Here is a 21,873-nt window from a genome sequence, read left to right on the forward strand (position 1 = left end):
CGCACCGGGAGCGCACTCACATAGTTTGTATTGGCCAGTGCGCTAGTAACCGACTGAAACTGCCGTTTACACTGGAAGGCTTTTTTCCTGTGTGGTGACACTGAAACTCTTCAGACGTAAGGGAACAGGTACTGCATTGTTTCCAACTTAAAAAGTATCAATACTGCAATGTAGAAATACTCTGTTACAAGTGAAAGTCCATGAATTCAAATTATACTTGAGTAAAAGTACAAAAGTAATGGTATCAAAATGTACTTAAATACAAAAATATATTATGAAAGTACTAATTATTCACAATATCAACATATGTTTCCAAATGTATAAAATCCTTTGAAAATAGCAGATCTATAAGCTCACATTGTGATGGTAATTAAGCACATGTAATCAGTTACTTTCCACCACTGGAAACTCTTCACGTTCACGTTGCTCTGGTGTGTGCGAGCTGTTTGTTCAGACTATCTAAATGACTGAAACTCTTGTCGCTTTACAGACGAAAGCTTTTATCTTGTGTGGGTACGCTGGTGACTCCTCAGGTAGCCTAACTCACTGAACTCCATCTCTCATTGTTTACAGAGGAAAAGTTTTTCTTCTGTGTGGATATGTTGGTGCCTCTTCAGACTACTTAACTCACTGAAACTCTTGTTGCACTGTTTACACCGGAAGGGTTTTTCTCCTGTGTGGATTCGTTGGTGACCCTTCAGGCTACCTATCCTATTGAAGCTCTTGTTGCACTGTTTACAGAGGAAAGGTTTTTCTCCTGTGTGGATACGCTGGTGTGTCTTCAGGTGACCTAAATCACTGAAACTCTTGTCGCACTGTTTACAGTGGAAGGGTTTTTCTCCTGTGTGGATTCGTTGGTGACCTTTCAGGCTACTATCCTATTAAATCTCTTGTCGCACTGTTTACAGACGAAAGCTTTTTCACCTGTGTGGATTTGTTGGTGCCTCTTCAGGCCACCTAACTCACTGAAACTCTTGTCACACCGTTTACAGTGGAAGGGTTTTTCTCCTGTGTGGATTCGTTGGTGACTCTTCAGGTGACCTAAACTATTGAAACTCTTGTCGCAGTGTTTACAGTGGAAAAGTTTATTTCCGGCGTGGACATGCTGGCTTATATTCAAAAACCCTAAAGTGAGGCTCTTATAACAAGGTTCACATATGTGGGTTTTCTTACCTGCGTCAGCTGTTGTTTCTTTAGTCGTTTTTTTTGTTGTTCCCCAAGCTGAGTTGAAGTCTTGCTCAACTGTTCATGACTGTAAGATCTGGTCTGGTGTGACATCTGGTGGCTGATGGGATCTGTCCATTCCTCAGCATTCCTCAGCATTTGGCAGTTGTTGTAGTCGTGGCCCCTCTTCATACGTTCATGGAAGAAGACCTGAGACGTGAAGGAATATGGACACTCAGAACAGAAGACCTGTCTGGGAAGATCGGGACGTCACTCCTTCCGTGGTTCGTCACAGTGTTCAGGTCTATGGGAGTTGAAGATTTGTCTTCCTGGAAGATTATGCTCTCTCACTCTCGGTTCTCTCTCACTTTATTTCTCTCCAGGTGGTACAGGTATGAAGTGGAAGTTTAAAGGCATCTTAAAACCTTACATAGGTTGACCAGAGCTCTGCTCCGATGTCACACACAACACACACTGTTGCCATGTAAGCAGTTAGTTGAAGGGCTAAACTGGGCGAGACAAATTGAAACAGTTGGCATCAGTTTGTAACAATCATGGGGCACGACACCAGAACACCTGTCCCGGAGTGTGCAAGCTGATGTCTTTATTGTGTGTAGTGTATTAATTGTAATCTTTAAAGTAGGCCGACATCGTTAAAGCAGAGTCTACTTTAGGTAATTGTAAAGTTTTCATGCACACAATGTCACTTAGAGATTTCCAAAAATATTTGTATCAATTATGTTAAGCCTAGAATCAAGCCATCCAGGATCCTGGTGATTCATGACCATAAAACGATTCTGTGAAGAAAAAAAATAAGAAAACTGCCATATAAAAGGTATATTAAATCTATTATATCATATAATTAAATATTCAAAATTATGCTTTCACAGAATCAAATCTTACCTTTTGAATATAGGAAAAAAAGATAAACTGAACTCTCAAGACGCCTTCGTAAACGCAAATCCTGATCTCTTGTCATAAGACAGACTGAAACACTGGGGGAGTTCACAAACTGAATTAAATCAGTAATGTAAAAACCTCAGTGTTTCGTGTTTATGTTGTCAGAGTGACATGGCCGTGGTTCGTTTATGGCTCGGTCCGGCCGCCCCCAGTTCCCGTCCTGCAGGTGTACCAAAACAATCCAGTTTGAGCCACACACTCACTTCAGATTTTGAATAATCACAACAGAACTGGAAATACAAAATCCTACATCATGAGGACACTGTTAATTAGATCCCCATAAGCTCCGCCCATGACTTATTATGTATTATTGGGACTGATGCCGTTTGTGAGGACAGTACACGCAAAACAAACACAAGCACTATAATGAATTATTTAACAGTTAATTTAGGCATAAAAGGGACATGGACTGACAGATACAGAGATCTCCATATATGGGCATAAAAGGGACTCTCCATATAGGAGCATAAAAGGGACAAGGACTGACATATACATATATCTCCATATATAGGCATATCGGTATGCCCATATATGGCCATATACTGATGACATCAGGGATCTCCATATATGGGCATAAAAGAGACAAGAACCGACAGATACTGAGATCTCCATATATATGGACATATCAGTCACATGGGCAGTGTGCCTCTGAGGTCACACTGACTGGGGAGGGGGTCTGGGAGATATATGGGTTATTGCTCAGTCTAATTATCATTAAGGCTGCAATGTCCTGATATGGAAGAATATTTCACGTGGTAGAAACTTCCTGTTGCAAATGAATCACGCATGTGATGAAGCTGCATGTTGATTTGTTGACGATTCTTGCAGTAGCAGTTAATTTACTAAGACTAACGTCATCTTAATTGTCAAATGTGTTAATGGTATTTGTGATTTGAACGTAAACAGAAAATGTCTTGAAGATCAGAAAGGAACAACTAAAACGTGACCACAGACAGACCCAGCTGAACCAACCTCATCATGTTCGTGGTTGTAGAAATGGTCGACACGGTCAGGATTCCTCCATGGAATTTCCAACGACAACTCAACGATGCAATAGCTGAAGAGCTTAACAAGAAATTGGCAAACAAGGTGGTCTACAAAGTTGGTCTCTGTATCTGCTTATATGACATCACCAAACTGGAGGACTCCTATATTTTCCCAGGCGATGGGGCATCCCACACTAAAGTTCATTTCAGGTATGTTGTATTTCACCCTTTCCTTGACGAGATCCTGGTTGGAAAAATCAAGTACTGCAGTCAGGAGGGGGTTCATGTGACCATGGGCTTCTTTGACGACATTCTCATCCCGCCGGAGGCACTGCAGCAGCCTGCTAAGTTTGACGAGAAAGAGCAGGTGTGGTTGTGGGAGTATGAGACTGACGAGGGCGCTCATGACCTCTACATGGACCACGGGGAGGAGATACGCTTCCGTGTCACAGACGAGATCTTCTTGGATACATCTCCGACAGGCCCTGATACCGCCAAGCCGGACGCTCCAGCACAACCGGGACAGTGCACCGCTCCTCCTCCTCCACCAGTGGAGGAGGAGCAGAAGAAAGAGGTGCCATACACTCTCATAGGCTCCATCTCTGAGTCGGGACTGGGGCTCCTATCATGGTGGAACAGCTAACGAAAGGAAGCTCTTTTGGAAGCTTGTATTGTTTGTTTTTTTTAGACTGACGAGGGCGCTCATGACCTCTACATGGACCACGGGGAGGAGATACGCTTCCGTGTCACAGACGAGATCTTCTTGGATACATCTCCGACAGGCCCTGATACCGCCAAGCCGGACGCTCCAGCACAACCGGGACAGTGCACCGCTCCTCCTCCGAGGAGCAGAAGAAAGAGGTGCCATACACTCTCATAGGCACCATCTCTGAGTCGGGACTGGGGCTCCTATCATGGTGGAACAGCTAACGAAAGGAAGCTCTTTTGGAAGCTTGTATTGTTTTGTTTTTTGACAGAACCGTTTGAAGAGACAGCAAAGAAACTGAGTGGGGGTGTAGCAGGTTTCCAGCCAGAATGGAACTGGAAACGTTGTAATTGGAATCTGTGGTTGACCTACTACCAGGTCATCTACTGGCCCGCCCCTTTTGAAGTTCTTTTTATGCAATATCATGGATAGCATGATGGTTGGTGGAACCTGTTGCCATGGATACCGCACTGTTGATTACAGAGTGTCCTGAACAGAGGAACATGGAGTTGCGTCACTGGGGCTACACTGTTTAACTTCATTAATTCAATGTTTAAAAAAGAGAGAGAAGGGTTGTTAGGTTACTGTGTCTTACTACCACTACACCTGCTAACATACCAGTATTTATGATTTGCTCGAGACAGATTCCTCGTTTCCAAACATGCCTCTGTCTCTGAGCTCACATTGACATGTAAACTTTGCATGCATAATGTGAACAAGTAGTTCACATTTTTCAAATAAAAATGTGAGACTCACTCCACTAAAATGTATGTTTTGTTGTACAGTGAAAAATGTGACATTTGAGTCTAATAAAAAAAGAAGAATTTTTCAAAATAAGAAGATACAAAATAAAGGTTATGTATATGTGGACAATCAAAATGTGTTAGAAATATTTTCTTTGCATGTGGTGTCATGATTAAAATGAATGTTCATATGCCACACTGACTATCAAGAAAAAAAAAACATGCCACTTCATGTCAGAAAGGTTGCCGGCCCCTGCCATAGTCATCAGAGAACTCTGTATATGGGCACAAAAGGAACACAGACATACAGAAATCTCAAAATATGTGCATGAATAAAACATTGCATAACTGGGTGGGGCATGCATTTGTGTTTGTTATTTTATTTTTTTATTTGTTTGCTTAGGGGCATGAGTGCTACCACAGTACCACTTAAAATGTCAACATATAACCCTCTTTATAGCTTTTGATAATAAAAGCCTAGAACAGAGAATTAGCAAATATAGAGGAAGCTAAACCTGTAACTGCCATTCTTCCAGAAGTATTGAACCACTTATGCATTACTCCTACAACTTGTATCACATACCATTACAAATCCATAGGCATTAATATGGAGTTGGTTACACTTTGGTTCTTTAACGTTGGCTTTGATCTTGAGAATAGCTCTCTTCTGTGTGTCTGTGAAAATAGAGTTTGACTGTGGAATTCACTTGAAAAGTTGGTTATTATTATTACAATTATATTAAACAACATGCAACCTGGGATGTGGCAGCTTTCAGTTTTAAAAATAAAACTTGCCAGTGCCACACTGCTGTTGATGGCCTGTTATCTCAAACATTATCAAATAACTGATTTGGTGTGCGCACACGCGTGTGTGTGTGTGTGTGTGTGTGTGTGTGTGTGTGTGTGTGTGTGTGTGTGTGTGTGTGTGTGTGTGTGTCAATGCACTGCACGCACACATAATAATAATAATAATAATAATAATAATAATAATAATAATAATATTCAATTGTATTCCTCATTTGCATTACACCCATTTCACCAGCAGATGTCAATCACGTTGCATTTAAAGGGATATTTCACTTTAAAAAAAACTTTGGGTAATTTTATTGTCTATCAGGCTTTTGTGAGCCACCCAGACCGTTTTTAAGTTGCTTGATTCAGTATTTAGATATTTGATATTTATTTTGTCCGACACGCCCCCTTCCTATACAAACCCATTATAACTTCAAACTCCATTTTTAACATGTTAGATTCATCAAAAACACCCGTCCTTGTTTCTGGTGACTCACCCTGCCCTCCTAGTACGCGAGGGGGGCGTGTTTTTTCGATTACTTTTTTTATTTTATTTTTTATTTATTTTTATTGTATTGATTTTGATTTTTTTTCCCCCAAAAAATATAAAAAACTAGAAAATGTGCTCCTCGGAGCACAAGTCTCCGCCAGCAGACCCGTGCTATTTTAATAGCACGGGTCGTCTTGGTAGAACGGGTCGTCTTGGTAGAATGCGCGTGGTTTTTGGTGTTCTGCAGGGGCGACTGAATATGTAGTGTCTGCATCTAAAAGATGTTCTTCTTGAAGCAATGTGTCATATGGGAGTCGTCGTAATTGACTGGTTTGTTCAAATGCTTGTCTGTCTTCTTCATCTTCATTGTCTTGAACAGTTTCAGCAGTTGATTGGTGTGTTTGATCTATGTCAGTTTTCTCCAGTGCTACATAATGTATTTGATCAAGGCGGCCAATTGTTACAGTATTAAGACTTCGGCCTTGTTGTGGGATCAATTCAACTCTATAGTCCTCTTCTGTGTTACTGTTGTAGATGAGTATGCTTTCTTAGCTTTGGCCTTCTGCGCCTTTGCTTGACCAATGTTAGGTGTTCTCAGAGGGACACACACACGCATGGACGGGTGATTTGGACTGGAAGGTACTGTTCCAATCAAGACTGATTGATCCTGTCTTACCTCACTTCAAAAAACGTAGACGGCTTTTTGAAGTGACACACCTATTTATAGGATTTTATTTCGTCATGCGTCCCTCTAGCCAATCAAAGGCATTGGTGTCAACATATTGACACGTGTCACGTGGAGCGGGACGAAGCGAAAACATACTCTCCACCTACGGCGGAGACAATAAATGAAAAAAGTGGATAAAATGAATATCAAATATCTAAATACTGAATCAAGCAACTTAAAACCTGTCTGGGGGGCTCTCAAAAGCCTGAGTAGACGATAAAATTACCCAAAGTTTTTTTGAAAGTGAAATATCCCCACAGTGATCATTTTCATGATAGAAATGGGAAATAACAATATGATTTCACAAGCCTTGAGTAAGAAAAGACTATTACAACTATTTCCCCGTAGTTTACTTCATTGGGAACAGTTAAAAGCCCCAAAACACATTAATCACGTTTCCATTGTAAAAAAAAACACTACTACTGTACACATAGGACAACCGACTTAAAGGAGAATTTTCGACTAAAGTTTTCTTACCTTTTCTATGACGTTATCAATCAAAGTTTATTTATATATATCAATCAAAGTTTATTTATATAGCACGTTTCATACATCAAGTGCAGTTCAATGTGCTTCACAGAATAGGTTTAAAAATAACGATTAAAAAATATCTTAGGATGAATGGTACAGTAGAAAAATTTCATAACCTCACCCCTGAGCCGCCACAGCTTAAAAGGTGCGCGGATAGGCCTTAGGTTAGATCACATATTTGAATAGCTTTTTTTTTTTTTTTTTTTGTGAGATCTGACGTTCATAGTGACAGAACACTATGCAGCCAAAAAAAAAAAAAAAAAAAAAAACAGAAGTCTCGCTAGACGAGATTGAAATCTCGAGATTTCAATCTCGTCTAGCGAGACTTCTGTTTTTTTTTTTGGGACAGACAGAAGGAGTGAGCCATATGTAGGAACAGTCTAGTCAGGGGATTATTTATTTATCTAAATTAAATTCATATTTAAGTGAGGCCATAAAGCTAAGTGTAATTTAGAATATTGATCCGGCCACCACTGACACCTAAATGAAATATGTCAATTAATGCCATATTTCATTCAAAATGACTGACGTGAAAGTCTGCTTGCTAGTAGCTCTAACATGTACTAAATACTAAGTTTGCCAGCTAGATTGTTTTTTAATTAAAATGTATGAAGTGAAATAATGCTGCCATCATCCCCATCTTCCTTTTGACTCTGTATTATGTTGACTGTAGGCTATGCCTGTGCAATAGATTACTGAGTAAATTGATATCCAGCCAACATTAATAATCTGTGAAGTATTACTCTAGCGTCAAAATAAATTGAGTCAGAGGCACACAATTACGTGTTCATTCAACCTCCTCTTGTGTGTTGGCTATAGAGCACCGAAGTCCTGACGTCACTCGTTCATCCCCAGGTTTGCGGAAGTAATTTCTCTATGGAGAATAACATTGGGTCATCTTAGAATCGTCTCATATAAGAATTGTGGTCCAAAAATAAACACCGCGTGTCGGCGTTATTGTCAGGGAGGAGGTTCTGTATAGTTTATGATAGTCAGTCACTTATATTTGATACAGTCTGTTTCTGGCGAAAATGTAACTCATTTGGCGGAAGTAACATTAGCGTTTTCTCACCGTCAGTTGATGCTTCATATCCATAAGAGTCAACCCGCCGTGGTCATTTGTTTATTTTTGGAACACAGTTCTTATTTGACGCGATATTAAATACGTCTATGGGATTCAGAACGGGGGTGGAAAACTGCGAACCAGGTAGACAAACAAAGGATGTGTAAATGACGTCAGACTTCGGCGGTCTATAGTGGGTGCGCTCTAGCGAGACATATATACTTCATCGCGCAACGGTATTGCGCGCCGAGAACAGCTGACATACAAGCTCACAACCGCGTCGCGGATGAGACCGCTGTGAGCTTGGAGGTCTGATATTCTCGGCCGTTCTCTGCGCGCGACACCTTCCCGGGATGGAGCATAAATAAGGCTCAGCTGCGCGAGCCAAGCAGGTTCTGGTGCCATGATCATAGAGCACTCCCTCAGTTCTTATGACAGCCACTGGAGGTGGGGTTTGGGGGACAACTGCTTTGAATTGTTTACACACAACAGAAACCAATACATATATATTTCAAGAGCGAGAGATCACAGTAAAAATCCTAAGCATTCTTCCTCCACACTGGGAGAAAAACAGCATCTGAAAGTTTGATTGGATGCATTTTTACACGTAAGGCTGTGACCACTTTTACATTGCATCTTATGAGCGGTGGGGTTCAGTTGCTGGCGACCTGCGTGCGCATAATGGTTCTTATCAATGTGACGTTGTCTATTAAGGAGTCTATACACGCATCTGTAATTTAAGTGTACAGCACTAAATTAACAGAGTAAAGGTCCTTGCACACTGGTGCGTCTTTTCGTTGCGTTTTTTTTACAACAATGAAAAAAATTGAAAAAACAATGAAAAAAAAAAAACGCAACGAAAAGACGCACCAGTGTGCAAGGACCTTAAAGGTCCTTGCACACTGGTGCGTCTTTTCGTTGCGTTTTATTTTTTTTCATTGTTTTTTCAATTTTTTTCATTGTTGTAAAAAAAACGCAACGAAAAGACGCACCAGTGTGCAAGGACCTTAACTAGTTGTTACAGTACTCGGAAGTCTATTAATATATAGCCAGTTAAATCAAGCCAAAATACTTTTTTTAAATAGGCTTGTTACACTTAAAATGTCAGTTTCAGCGTCTAATTTAATGCACCTGTACCCGCTTTTAATCCAAAATAATTGGCTCGTATTTAATGCGGATCAACTCTTTCTTGAAAAGATGGGTGGTCCTTAAAAGGACCGTTGTGTTTAGAGCCGACTGTAATTTACTTAGAGCTGGTGTACTTGGTCACAGCCTTGGTGCCCTCAGACACGGCGTGCTTGGCCAGCTCACCGGGGAGCAGCAGGCGGACGGCGGTCTGAATCTCCCTGGACGTGATAGTGCGGCGCTTGTTGTAGTTAGCCAGTTTAGAGGCTTCACCGGCGATGCGCTCAAAGATGTCGTTGACAAATGAGTTCATGATACCCATGGCCTTAGAGGAGATACCGGTGTCAGGATGGACCTGCTTCATCACCTTGTAGATGTAAATAGCGTAGCTCTCCTTCCTAGACTTTCTGCGCTTCTTGCCGCCCTTGACTGCGGTTTTGGTGACGGCTTTCTTGGAGCCCTTCTTGGGCGCTGGCTTGGCGGGTTCAGGCATAGTTATCTCTGCGAGGGTTGTAGGTAGGAAATAACATCATACGAGCGTCGCACCAGTATTTATACCAGGCCAATGCAAATGAAGTGTGCGACTCCCAGCACATGATTGGTGCCACTGCCTATGTGACCCACAGAGGGAGGTGTCTTACACTGTCTTTGTCTCTGCATAATGTTTTACCGCTACATCTATTTGTCCCGCTAAAATATAGACTAGGGATAAAGTATAATAAACATTTAGGGTAAATTCGTGTTTTAATTGGAATTAATAAGTTCTATTCCACGCTCCAATTTCAATCCAGACACCAGTTGTAACTTGTTGTGTAAGTTACAACAAGTTACAACTGGTGTCTGGTTGTTACAACTTGTAACACACTTTCTATCGATGCATAATTTATACAGTATAATCAGACAATCACAATTTTGAGGTATTCAGAGGCAAATATTGTACTTCTACTCCACTACAATTATTCGAAAACTTTAGTTACCAGTTACTTTGCAGATATAAATGATTACACTATAAAACATACATTAACCACTTCAGCCCTATTTTATACCTAAGCTATTTGAAAATAACCGATCTACAAGCTTGGCATCGCAATACGTTGTGAGCTTGTAGATCTGCTATTTTCAAACAGTTTTTGTACTTTTGGTACTTTAAGTACATTTTAATACCAATACTTTTGGTATTTTAACAATCAACAATTGCATTTCATCATGTTCATTATAGCTGGGATGGGATGTGGATTCAAACACAAGGTGGGTGTGAAATTAATCTGAATTCAACTGTTATAAAGTCACTCTCTAGACTAGACAATATAGAAAAATGCTGGACTAATGGACTCACCATTTTAACTCCTTATCTTAATATAAAGCATCTTACAATTACATTCCCGTTATATCAATTATCAGCCTGGAATTTATTGCATAGCTTGCTGGAAGATTTTCACAAGTTCAGTGTGCAAAGTGAGTTGTACACCCTCAACTTTTACTGTCTTCTCTTCTGGTTCTCTGTATACTTCAATTGTATACGAGGCAAACTACTACATATTTATCTAAGTAAAGGTTTAGCTACCGTAAATTGCTCATATTTCAATAATAGAATAAACTCTGTAAAGACAGTGTGAGCGGCTCTTAAAAGAGCCTTTGTGTTGTTGGTAGATCAAGTCAGGATTATTAACCTCCGAAGCCGTACAGAGTGCGTCCCTGTCTCTTCAGAGCATAGACAACATCCATGGCGGTCACGGTCTTTCTCTTGGCGTGCTCGGTGTAGGTGACGGCGTCACGGATCACGTTCTCCAGGAAAACCTTGAGGACACCGCGGGTCTCCTCGTAGATCAGACCGGAGATACGCTTCACGCCGCCACGGCGAGCCAGACGGCGGATAGCGGGCTTTGTGATTCCCTGGATGTTATCACGAAGCACTTTACGATGGCGCTTAGCGCCTCCTTTTCCAAGACCTTTGCCTCCCTTTCCTCGGCCTGACATTTTCTCTCTATAGTAAATACAGAGTTAAGTAATATTGATCTTTAAGCCTCGTCTATTTATCTGTGTTCTGAGGATGTATAGGAAGACAGGCAGCCTGCTCTGCACTGGGCGTTGCCTATAAAGTTGCAGCCCACCCCCTTTATTCTGTGTTCTGCATGACAATGACCTCTCCAACGGTTAGAACATGGTTATACAGCTGAGACTTGGTGGAAGCATTTAACTATTCCCACTTTTAACCGGCAGTATGTATTCCATGTCTTGTTTAACAATACCGTATTATAAATCATTATAAGCCAGGCATGGACTTCAACACGACAGCAATCTATCTATCTATCTATATACACTGCTATTTTAAAACAATGGTGAAAATGAAATCCACATTGACTGTATTCAAAAGTTACATCTGATCATTATATGTTTATATAACATGTTACTGTTTAAACGTTGTGGTGCTGCTATTCTTGTCTCCTATAAATAGAACATTTATTTCAATGGGACAAGATAATCTATCCTAGATGAGATGTTCATTTTCACTGAGCTCTAGAGTCTATAATATTTCAAATGCGTCACCGTGGGCTGAAATGTCTGTGTCATAACTTCAGCCATAACGTTATGGCTGATATGACTGTAATGGTTTTAATAAATGGAAATCTTTTAAAGATATAAGTAGGTGGCTCTTAAAAGAGCCGTTTTGGGGGTTGTGACAGAGTAGTTTAGGCACGTTCTCCACGGATACGACGGGCCAGCTGGATGTCTTTGGGCATGATGGTCACCCTCTTGGCGTGGATGGCGCACAGGTTGGTGTCTTCAAACAGACCCACCAGATAAGCCTCGGCAGACTCCTGGAGCGCCATGACGGCTGAGCTCTGGAAGCGCAGGTCGGTCTTGAAGTCCTGGGCGATCTCCCTCACCAGGCGCTGGAAGGGCAGCTTACGGATCAGCAACTCGGTAGATTTCTGGTAACGACGGATCTCCCTCAGAGCCACAGTACCAGGCCTGTAACGGTGAGGCTTCTTCACTCCACCGGTTGCCGGCGCGCTCTTACGCGCTGCCTTGGTGGCGAGCTGCTTCCTGGGGGCTTTACCGCCGGTGGACTTACGAGCGGTCTGCTTGGTTCTTGCCATGGCTTCTCTGAGTCTGAAGGCGGTTGAGACGAGTAGTAATGCGAGAACAGAGCAAACTGCTGCCTTTTATCAGCGCTTCTTGAGACGCCGTCGTTTTCTGATTGGTCAGCGGCCAGGAACCTCCTTATTTGGGGAGGTACCATCATGGGTACCATACTTCATACTGGAGCTACTGTAATAGATAATACTATGAATACTAGTTTACAGCAAAGTGAAAATACATTGCTGTGTGTTTTATGACACGGGCCAAATAAATAAAAATGTCTCCTTGAGTGACAAAACACAAGGATTATGGTGAATAAGAATTATAAGTAGGGCATATCTTCTCTTAATTAAATCAAAACGTAACACTCATCCAATTCACAACATATTGTGGTCAAACAAGTGTCAACTTCTAATATGGACAATAACTGCTTTTGCTGCAAATAATTGTACATTGAGGACTATACCTTGCACTAGTGAATAGGCACTGTAATCCATGCAATGTGGCTGTAACTATAAATATGTAAAGGATATTAAATGCCTGCAAGTCAATACGAACATATAATATCAGTGGTGGAAGTACTCCGATATTTTACTTAAGTAAAAGTAGCAATACCACAATAAAAAAATAGAAATACAATGTTTCAAGTAAAAGGCATGTGTTCAAAATGTTACTTGTGTAAAAGTACAAAACTATTGCCATCACAATATACTTAACGTACCAAAAGTACTAAAATATTTTAAAATATCACATCTACAATGAGCTTGTATATCGGCTATTTTCAAATGGCCTATGTATAAAATAGGGCTGAAGTGGTTAATGTAGGTTTTATAATACTATCTGCAAAGTAACTAGTTTTCAAATAATCGTTGTGTAAAAGTACAATATTTGTCTGTTATGTAGTGGAGTAGAAGTGAAGTATTGAAAATACAGTAACGTTAAAAACACCTTAAAAATAGTAAATACAGTACTTGAGCAAATGTATTAAGCTACTTTACACCACTGCATAACATTATGGAAGTCAGTTTATATAAACTGCGCACAAAAAGTCTATTATAGAATGGAATAGATTTCATCTTTGTATTGAAAGAGTGGGTGGCTCTTAAAAGAGCCTTTGTGGGGTTTGTTGGATAAATGAAGTAGATTTATTTCTTTGCGGCTTTCTCGGTCTTCTTGGGGAGCAGAACAGCCTGGATGTTGGGCAGCACACCGCCTTGAGCGATGGTCACTCCACCCAGCAGCCTGTTGAGCTCCTCGTCGTTGCGGACGGCCAGCTGGAGATGACGGGGGATGATGCGAGACTTCTTGTTGTCACGGGCAGCGTTTCCAGCCAGCTCCAGGATCTCAGCGGTCAGGTACTCGAGAACAGCCGCCAGATAGACCGGGGCGCCGGCACCGACACGCTGGGCATAGTTGCCTTTACGCAGCAGCCTGTGGACACGACCCACGGGGAACTGGAGCCCGGCACGGGATGAGCGGGTCTTGGCCTTAGCCCTGGACTTTCCGCCGGTTTTGCCTCTTCCTGACATGGTTGTGTGTTATTTCTTGAGATGTAGAGAGAAGAAATGTGTCTGAGGAGCGGAATACAGAACTATTTATATCGTATAAGTGGGCGGGGTTAAGTTTGTAAACGCTCCCCACCAATCAGTACCAGTAACGTACGGTTCCTCCTCAAAGGAGGTTCCTGACCAATCAGAGAATGACGGCGAATGATCTGGCATCTGTATAATAGTGCTGTACTAAAATAACATTGTCAGTATTAGTGGTCAAGCTAAATAAAAGGTACAACTAAGGCTGCTGTGAATAGCATCCATTGTCATGATGAACACATTTTAAAACATATTACTGGGACTCCAGAGTCGCGTGTGACAATATTACATTGTTAATACAATTGTTATAATGAATGTGTTATTACGTTGTAATATAATCCAAAGTAAAACGAACTGTTTGTTGAACATAATGCCGTTTATGTGTGATGTATCAGTATGTAGATATGCCATGGCTGTTAGATGTGATTAAAAAATAAAATAAAATGGGTGAATTCATATTGAATAGCATATTTATATTCTCTCCTAATATCTATTGCCACACTAGATTTTGTATATTAATCATATTTTCGCATGTATCACTTAATGTTCTCTCTTGCACATCATGCACCTATATTTGATCATTATGATTATATATATATATGTTCGCATGTACTATTCATACCAATAAATATCAGTTTGTAAAATTCCCCAGATTTTCTTGAAAATAGCAGATCTACAAGCTCACAACGCCTACCGATGTACAGGCTTTGGCGCTCATGTGGCCTCTTTTGGGGCTAGTTTGCATATACCATGTGCTTATTTTTCTCGCAAAACCTAGCAACGTTGATCATTAATTCTCACTAACAATCACATAATTCCACCCTCTCCCCTTTGCTCAGTTGAATTTAAAAAAAATCATGTGCCAGCGCCAAGATGTAAAACAACAGAAAAAGGGAACTCTTTGAATAAAGTTGTGGGTGGCTCTTAAAAGAACCTTTGTGGGATATACAGGTTGCTGTGTGGATGTTTACTTCTTCTTGGCGGCTGTCTTCTTGGGTTTCGCTGCCTTGGGCTTTGCTGCTTTCTTTGCTGGTGCTTTCTTGACGGCAGCGGGTTTCTTCACCTTCTTGGGACTCTTGGCCGCCTTCTTGGGGCTCTTGGCTGCTGGTTTCTTTACAGCTGCAGGCTTCTTTGCCTTCTTGGGTGATTTCTTAGCGGCTACGGGCTTCTTGGCTGCTGCCTTCTTGGGGGATTTCTTTGCCGCGGCGGGTTTCTTGGCTGCCGGCTTCTTGGGTTTGACTGTCTTCTTAACGGGTTTCTTTACCTTCTCTTCAGCCTTCTTGTTGAGCTTGAAGGATCCAGACGCACCGGTACCCTTGGTCTGGAGCAGGGTGCCCTTTGCCACCAGGCTCTTCACGGCGACCTTGACGCGGCTGTTCTTCTTCTCCACGTCGTAGCCACCGGCGGCCAGAGCCTTCTTGAGGGCGGCCAGAGACACACCGCTCCTCTCCTTGGAAGCGCTCACAGCCTTGACGATGAGCTCCTGGACGCTGGGACCGACCTTCACGGGCTTGGCCGCGGTCTTCTTCTTGGCTACTTTAGCCGGGGAGGCAGCTGGGGCTGGCGCGACTTCTGCCATTATCCTCTGGTTGGTGTTTCAGATGCACTGAGCTAATGTCTGAGTAGAGAGAGAGACTGATGGAATAGAGGAGGAGGGGGTGGAACTTAAAGGATGTGTGAGAACCATGTAGACTCAACCCACTGGGTCATTGCTCTGTGTGCTGCAGAATACTGAGACACTTGTGTTTTCTCCACAACTAAAACCAAATAAAATACAGACGGAGAAATGGATTTAAGTCAAAACAACAAATGGAGCAGATAGCAGACAAGTTTCACTTCATAATCAAATCATGTGGAGCGCTGAGGACTCCTGCGTTTTGTTTGGAGACGTTAAAAACCTCACATAGACACCATTACAAGGAGAGGAGTTTGCTAGCTTTCCTCTGTCATTTGTCGTTTAAAATAGTTTAAACATAGAATATCCAATTCCCTATTTGCTGCCGATCAAGCTGAGATGTCTGACTTTGGAACAACAGTTAAACAGATCCTCTTTGGCAAAGCGGTTTGTTTTAAATTTCAAACTTCCCAGTGTCTGCAAACACAGTGCTGCTGTTGTCCTTCCCTGTGGCATGGAGACTTATGAGAGGATGGCCAGTTGAGAGCAAGCTCCACTTTTCCAATGGTGCCATTTACAAAACATATGGCATATTACATAATTATTACTTGACATCATTTAAATGTATAAACACGCACACCATTTATTTACAAGCACTTTACATCGCACATGTATACCCAGATTGCTTCATAATTTATTATAATAGGCAAATACAATGTCTTCTTTCATTTTATCAAAAGTAATACAGTAGCCAAGGAGCACAGCAGAGGAAAAGAAACACCACATGTGTTTCAGTTAAATGTGTTAATGTACATTAGCTGGCACCTAAATTAATTATGGCAAATAATGCCATGACCAGTGTTCACGCTCATGCATATCATGCTTATGAGGTCTGATCACTCGCTATATGCGTAAGACTACACAATGTATGTATAGGTATATACTATATATAGGCCGACTCATTAGTAAATTACCCTACTATATTGCTCACAATCACCCATTGCATGGACAGATCAAAACATCACATCATAATTTATAAATGCTAAGTTTATTTAGAGTGTTTACATGGAACACAGATTGTAATCGCACTGTGCACTGTGTACTTTTTAAAGGTGTAAATGTATAATTCTGCCATCTTATGGCAAATATAGTTGCTTGTTTGTTTTTTTGTAAGCGTCATATGGTTCATGAAAGGCGCTTAATAAAAGCAAACTATCATTATAGAGCATCGCAGTTCCCGCCCACTTCCTGGTTTTTCGTGGTGCCGGAAGGAAAAGCTCAATGCATTTTTCCCATTGACATTTCCAAAAATATTTATATCAATTAATTTAAGCCTCGAATCAAGCCATCCAGGGTCCTGGTGAATCATGACCATAAAACGTTTGATTCTGTGAAAAAACTTTTTTGAAAACGGCAAAACAGAGGGTATTTATTAAATATAGTATATCATATAATTAAATATAAAATAAAAAAAATCACAGAAAAAAACGTTTTATGGTCATGATTCACCAGGACCCTGGATGGCTTGATTCGAGGCTTAAATTAATTGATATAAATATTTTTGGAAATGTCAATGGGAAAAATGCATTGAGCTTTTCCTTCCGGCACCACGAAAAACCAGGAAGTGGGCGGGAACGGCGATGCTCTATAGCGAGTCCAGCGATTTTCCACTAGATAAAAATACTCATGGTGTCCACTACATTGTTTTAAGTCAAGCCTGGTTACATCAAGGTCAATTTTGAATTAAGGACAATCAGCAGAAACGACTCCAGTCAAAATCAAGACAATCAATGGGACACTAGAATATGCAAAATAACCCAAAAGGGGGGTAAAGTAGGCTACTCAAATTATATATTACTGTGTTATTTTTTAACAGTAGGCTCAGGCATGCAAACAGCCCCGAGGTGAAAAAGGTGACATGTTTTCTTTCGGGTCAGGTGTCACACAATTGCCCTATTTGGGTTCAAAAAGGTGACTGTAGCTGATAAGTGACACTTTTGCATGTCTGAGTGGCTACCTACAATCCATTACATCTCCATAATTTTATAATGTACTGTTTATCTATCTTAACATTGTTCATTAAGGTATTTCTATTTTACCATTACAATGGATAACTTTTTAAAGCAAGAAATATAGTACAAGAACCGCTTTTGTAATCAGTTTTTACAAATGGGGGGGGTACTTGACTGCTAAGTATCCACTGCATTTGGTAGTTCAAGATTGAAATCTATATGAATATGCCCTTTCTTGATAATATGGGTGGTCCTTAAAAGGACCGTTGGGTTTAGAGCGGACTATGTAGTTCACTTGGCGCTGGTGTACTTGGTCACAGCCTTGGTGCCCTCAGACACGGCGTGCTTGGCCAGCTCACCGGGGAGCAGCAGGCGGACGGCGGTCTGAATCTCCCTGGACGTGATAGTGCGGCGTTTGTTGTAGTTAGCCAGTTTGGAGGCTTCACCGGCGATGCGCTCAAAGATGTCGTTGACAAAGGAGTTCATGATACCCATGGCCTTAGAGGAGATACCGGTGTCAGGATGGACCTGCTTCATCACCTTGTAGATGTAGATGGCGTAGCTCTCCTTCCTGGACTTTCTGCGCTTCTTACCACCCTTGGTGGCGGTTTTCGTGACGGCTTTCTTGGAGCCCTTCTTGGGCGCTGGCTTGGCGGGTTCAGGCATGGTTCTTTCTACGAGGGATGTAGTGAAGAAGTTATTACTTGCGGGCGTCGCACCAGTATTTATACCAGACCAATGCAAATGAAGTGTGCGACTCCCAGCACATGATTGGTGCCACTGCCTATGTGACCCACAGAGGGAGGTGTCTTACACTGTCTCTGTTTCTGCATAATGTTTTACCGCCTACTAGGGATAAAGTATAATAAACATTTAGGGTAAATCTATATTTAAATTTGAATTAATAGCTCTGTTCCACGCTCCAATTTCAATCCAGTTGTAACATACTTTTCTATCGATACATAATTTATACAGTATAATCTAGTCAATCCACTAACTGCAGACTATCCGAGATGATACTTCTATCTGATATAAATGAAGTAGATGGTTGTACACATTCCCGTATGGTCTAGCGGTTAGGATTCCTAGTTTTCACCCAGGCGGCCTCGGTTCGACTCCCACTATGGGAACTTATTCCAAACTGAATCAGGGAGTATGACATGGTGCTGGCAAGTGAATGTGAATTTCATCTGCGTTCAAAAAATAAGTATAATAGCCTACCACGGTCAAATAAAGTCACTCTCTGCACTACTAGACAATATAGAAAATACATTGGTTTCCCTATCTTAACTCTTTATCTTAATCTTGACAAGCTTTTATAAAGCTTCTTATAACAATTAAATTCCCTGGAATCTATCGTATAGCTTGCTGATGATTTTCACAAGTTCAATGTGAAGAGAGTTGTACACCCTCAACTTTGACTTTGACTCTCAACTTTGAGTCTCGTCATGCAATGTACTTTTCCTTGATCCAACCCTGTCCCCCACTGGCGACTCTTTGAATAGCATACATATAAATGAAAACAGACAGGTTCTCTTGGCTCTGGTATGCACAACTAGGATGTACATGTTGGGAGATTGTATAACTCCTTATCTTAATCTTGACAATCTTTTATAAAGCTTCTTATAACAATTAAATTCCCTGGAATCTATTGTATAGCTTGCTGAAGATTTTCACAAGTTCAATGTGAAGAGAGTTGTACACCCTCAACTTTGACTCTCAACTTTGAGCCTCATCATGGCCACTGCAGTGTACTTTTCCTTGATCCAACCCTGTCCCCCACTGGCGACTCTTTGAATAGCTTACATATAAATGAAAACAGACAGGTTATCTTGGCTCGGGTATGCACAACTAGGATGTACATGTTGGGAGATTGTATTTAGACCCGTTCACTAGCCTCGGGAACCCATTCCTTTCCATAGAAACTGACTATTAATCATTTATACAAGGCAAACAGCAACTCATTTGCTTTAATAAGTAAAACCTTAAATTGCTCACAATTCAATAATGGAATAAACCCTGTAAATAAATGTGGGCGGCTCTTAAAAGAGCCTTTGGATTGTTGGTGGAAGTCAGTCAGTCAGTCATTTACCCGCCGAAGCCGTACAGAGTGCGTCCCTGTCTCTTCAGAGCATAGACAACATCCATGGCGGTCACGGTCTTTCTCTTGGCGTGCTCGGTGTAGGTGACGGCGTCACGGATCACGTTCTCCAGGAAAACCTTGAGGACACCGCGGGTCTCCTCGTAGATCAGACCGGAGATACGCTTCACGCCGCCACGGCGAGCCAGACGGCGGATAGCGGGCTTGGTGATTCCCTGGATGTTATCACGAAGCACTTTGCGATGGCGCTTGGCGCCTCCTTTTCCAAGACCTTTGCCTCCTTTGCCTCGGCCTGACATTTTGATGATGCTGTTTAATTAAAAGTACGTGATTGAATAGAAGCCATGCCTACTTATTTGTGTTCTGAGGACGTATAGGAAGACAGGCAGCACTGGGCGTTGCCTAAAAAGCTGCAGCCCCCCCACCCCCTTTATTATGTGTTCTGCATGACAATAACCTCTCCAACGTTATATGGGCATGGTTTTAAAACAGAGACTTGGTGGAGGCAATTAACTAATAAAAAGGCTACTATCTCTCTATTTATACTGCTATTTTAAAACAATGGTGAAAATGGAATCCACGTTGACTGTGTACAAAAGTTATATCTGACCATTATATGTTTATATAACAATATATGTTACTGTTTAAACGTTGTGGTGCTGCTATTCTTGTCTCCCTTATAAAATAGAACATTTGTTTCAATGGGACAAACATGGATAATCTATTCTAGGTTCACTAAGCTCTAGAATATTTCAAATGCATCACCTGGGGCTGAAGTGACTAAAATAGATCTAATGAGACCTTAAATCAAAAAGACATTTAGAAAGACCAACTTAAAAAAGTGGACTGGATAATTAAATGATCATTATTAATACAAAATAAATCACAACAAATCACCCTAGTTTCTGGGGCTTTCATCCATCTCCCTTGTCTTTTGTAATGGCTTCTAAGTAAGGGTTATAACCATAGTTATAATATATCGGTTATAACATCATCCCTTTCTGAGTTTGCCCTTACCCTTAAGAGTTCACACTTGCAACTGAGATTACTAGGCAACAACAGCATTCAATAATGATATTGATAATTGTATTGCACTCATTAACACAATATACGTTTTCAAGTCCTTCAATTATGCCATTATACAATGCACTCTTATGCATCTGCTTATGAAGTCAGATCACTCACTATATGCGTGTGTATGACTACATGTATATTAGACTTTTCTATATAGCTAAATATACTATAATATGTATACTATAGGCCTACTCATTAACACATTACTATAGTTAATATGCCCACACAATCACCCATAGCATGGACAGATCTAAACATCACATCAATGGTGTAAATCAAATAATTCATTACATTTAGTCTTATCCATGTCACTTAAAAGTGTTTTTATATAGCTTGCTGATGTGATTTGCAGGAGGAACATTTCTGTTGTCGTTGCACGAATGGCTCATTTATATGCGCTTCATATATCTTGATTATGGGGATTGTGGTGTGCAGAACCATATATTTCGGCTGGATGGTGCCCCCCAAACTGTTATAGTCACAGAAATAGTCACAGAAATAACTGTTTAGAGGCATAGTCGCACGGTCAGATAAAGTCACTCTCTAGACTAGACAATATAGAAAATGCTGGACCAATGGACCTTGGTTTCCCCATCTTAACTCCTTATCTTAATCTATATAAAGCGTCTTCTTATAACAATTGCATTTGTGTTGTATTATTTATCCACCTGGAATTCATTGTGTAGCTTGCTGGAAGATTTTCACAAGTTCAATGTGCACAGTGAGTTGTACACCCTCAACTTTTACTGTCTTGATAGTCAGATAATCTGTTCATGGCCACAACCATAGATATATATAAAGGCTAGATGACTCACCCGCGCTGCTGGCCAATGGAGTACGAAGTTGCCACATGGCGGTCATCTTGAAACAGTCATTCATAACATTATGTCTATGGTGCATATACTTTAAAATAACCATAGCGTGCTCAATTTTCATCTGATTTTCAAACGGTTTGGTGTTTTGTAAACACCAAAGATGTAATAAAATTATAAAATTATAAAATAAAATAAAAAACAAAAAAACATGATTATAAGTATGCAGTATCATAACTACATCTTTGGTGTTTACAACACACCAAACCGTTTGAAAATCGGATGAAAATTGAGCACGC

The 21,873-nt window shown here is 40.9% G+C and overlaps 7 protein-coding genes across 7 annotated transcripts in view; 1 reads left to right on the plus strand and 6 right to left on the minus strand.

Moving 5' to 3' along the window:
* Positions 1 to 2,910: 2,910 nt before the first annotated feature.
* Positions 2,911 to 3,753, plus strand: LOC308097844 (DNA-directed RNA polymerase III subunit RPC8-like; the record flags this gene model as incomplete). Its single annotated transcript, XM_080445943.1, has 1 exon — positions 2,911 to 3,753. The coding sequence occupies exon 1, from the start codon at positions 3,103 to 3,105 to the stop codon at positions 3,751 to 3,753; it is 651 nt and encodes a 216-aa protein (XP_080302069.1). The 5' UTR covers positions 2,911 to 3,102.
* A 5,652-nt stretch (positions 3,754 to 9,405) lies between these two features.
* Positions 9,406 to 9,783, minus strand: LOC308097872 (histone H2B-like; the record flags this gene model as incomplete). The annotated part of the gene is made up of 1 exon (XM_080445971.1): positions 9,406 to 9,783. Exon 1 carries the CDS (start codon positions 9,778 to 9,780, stop codon positions 9,406 to 9,408), a length of 375 nt encoding a protein of 124 aa, XP_080302097.1. The 5' UTR covers positions 9,781 to 9,783.
* A 1,169-nt stretch (positions 9,784 to 10,952) lies between these two features.
* Positions 10,953 to 11,264, minus strand: LOC308097870 (histone H4; the record flags this gene model as incomplete). The annotated part of the gene is made up of 1 exon (XM_080445969.1): positions 10,953 to 11,264. One exon carries the CDS (start codon positions 11,262 to 11,264, stop codon positions 10,953 to 10,955), a length of 312 nt encoding a protein of 103 aa, XP_080302095.1.
* Positions 11,265 to 11,977: 713 nt separating this feature from the next.
* LOC308097871 (histone H3.2-like) overlaps positions 11,978 to 21,873 on the minus strand; it is a gene marked incomplete at its 3' end in the record, with an annotated part of 294,931 nt that continues 285,035 nt past the window's right edge. Inside the window, exon 2 of the mRNA XM_080445970.1 lies at positions 11,978 to 12,395. Within this exon, the coding sequence (XP_080302096.1) occupies positions 11,978 to 12,395 (418 nt within the window). The remainder of the gene's footprint in view (positions 12,396 to 21,873) is intronic.
* On the minus strand, positions 13,517 to 13,900 carry LOC308097854 (histone H2A-like; the record flags this gene model as incomplete). Its single annotated transcript, XM_080445953.1, has 1 exon — positions 13,517 to 13,900. The coding sequence occupies one exon, from the start codon at positions 13,898 to 13,900 to the stop codon at positions 13,517 to 13,519; it is 384 nt and encodes a 127-aa protein (XP_080302079.1).
* LOC308097845 (histone H1-like) lies at positions 14,928 to 15,539 on the minus strand (the record flags this gene model as incomplete). The annotated part of the gene is made up of 1 exon (XM_080445944.1): positions 14,928 to 15,539. One exon carries the CDS (start codon positions 15,537 to 15,539, stop codon positions 14,928 to 14,930), a length of 612 nt encoding a protein of 203 aa, XP_080302070.1.
* On the minus strand, positions 17,879 to 18,253 carry LOC308097859 (histone H2B-like; the record flags this gene model as incomplete). The annotated part of the gene is made up of 1 exon (XM_080445958.1): positions 17,879 to 18,253. One exon carries the CDS (start codon positions 18,251 to 18,253, stop codon positions 17,879 to 17,881), a length of 375 nt encoding a protein of 124 aa, XP_080302084.1.

The sequence above is a fragment of the Gymnoscopelus braueri genome (assembly GCF_963280865.1).
Source record: "Gymnoscopelus braueri genome assembly, chromosome: 13".
Classification (NCBI taxonomy): Eukaryota; Metazoa; Chordata; class Actinopteri; order Myctophiformes; family Myctophidae; genus Gymnoscopelus; species Gymnoscopelus braueri.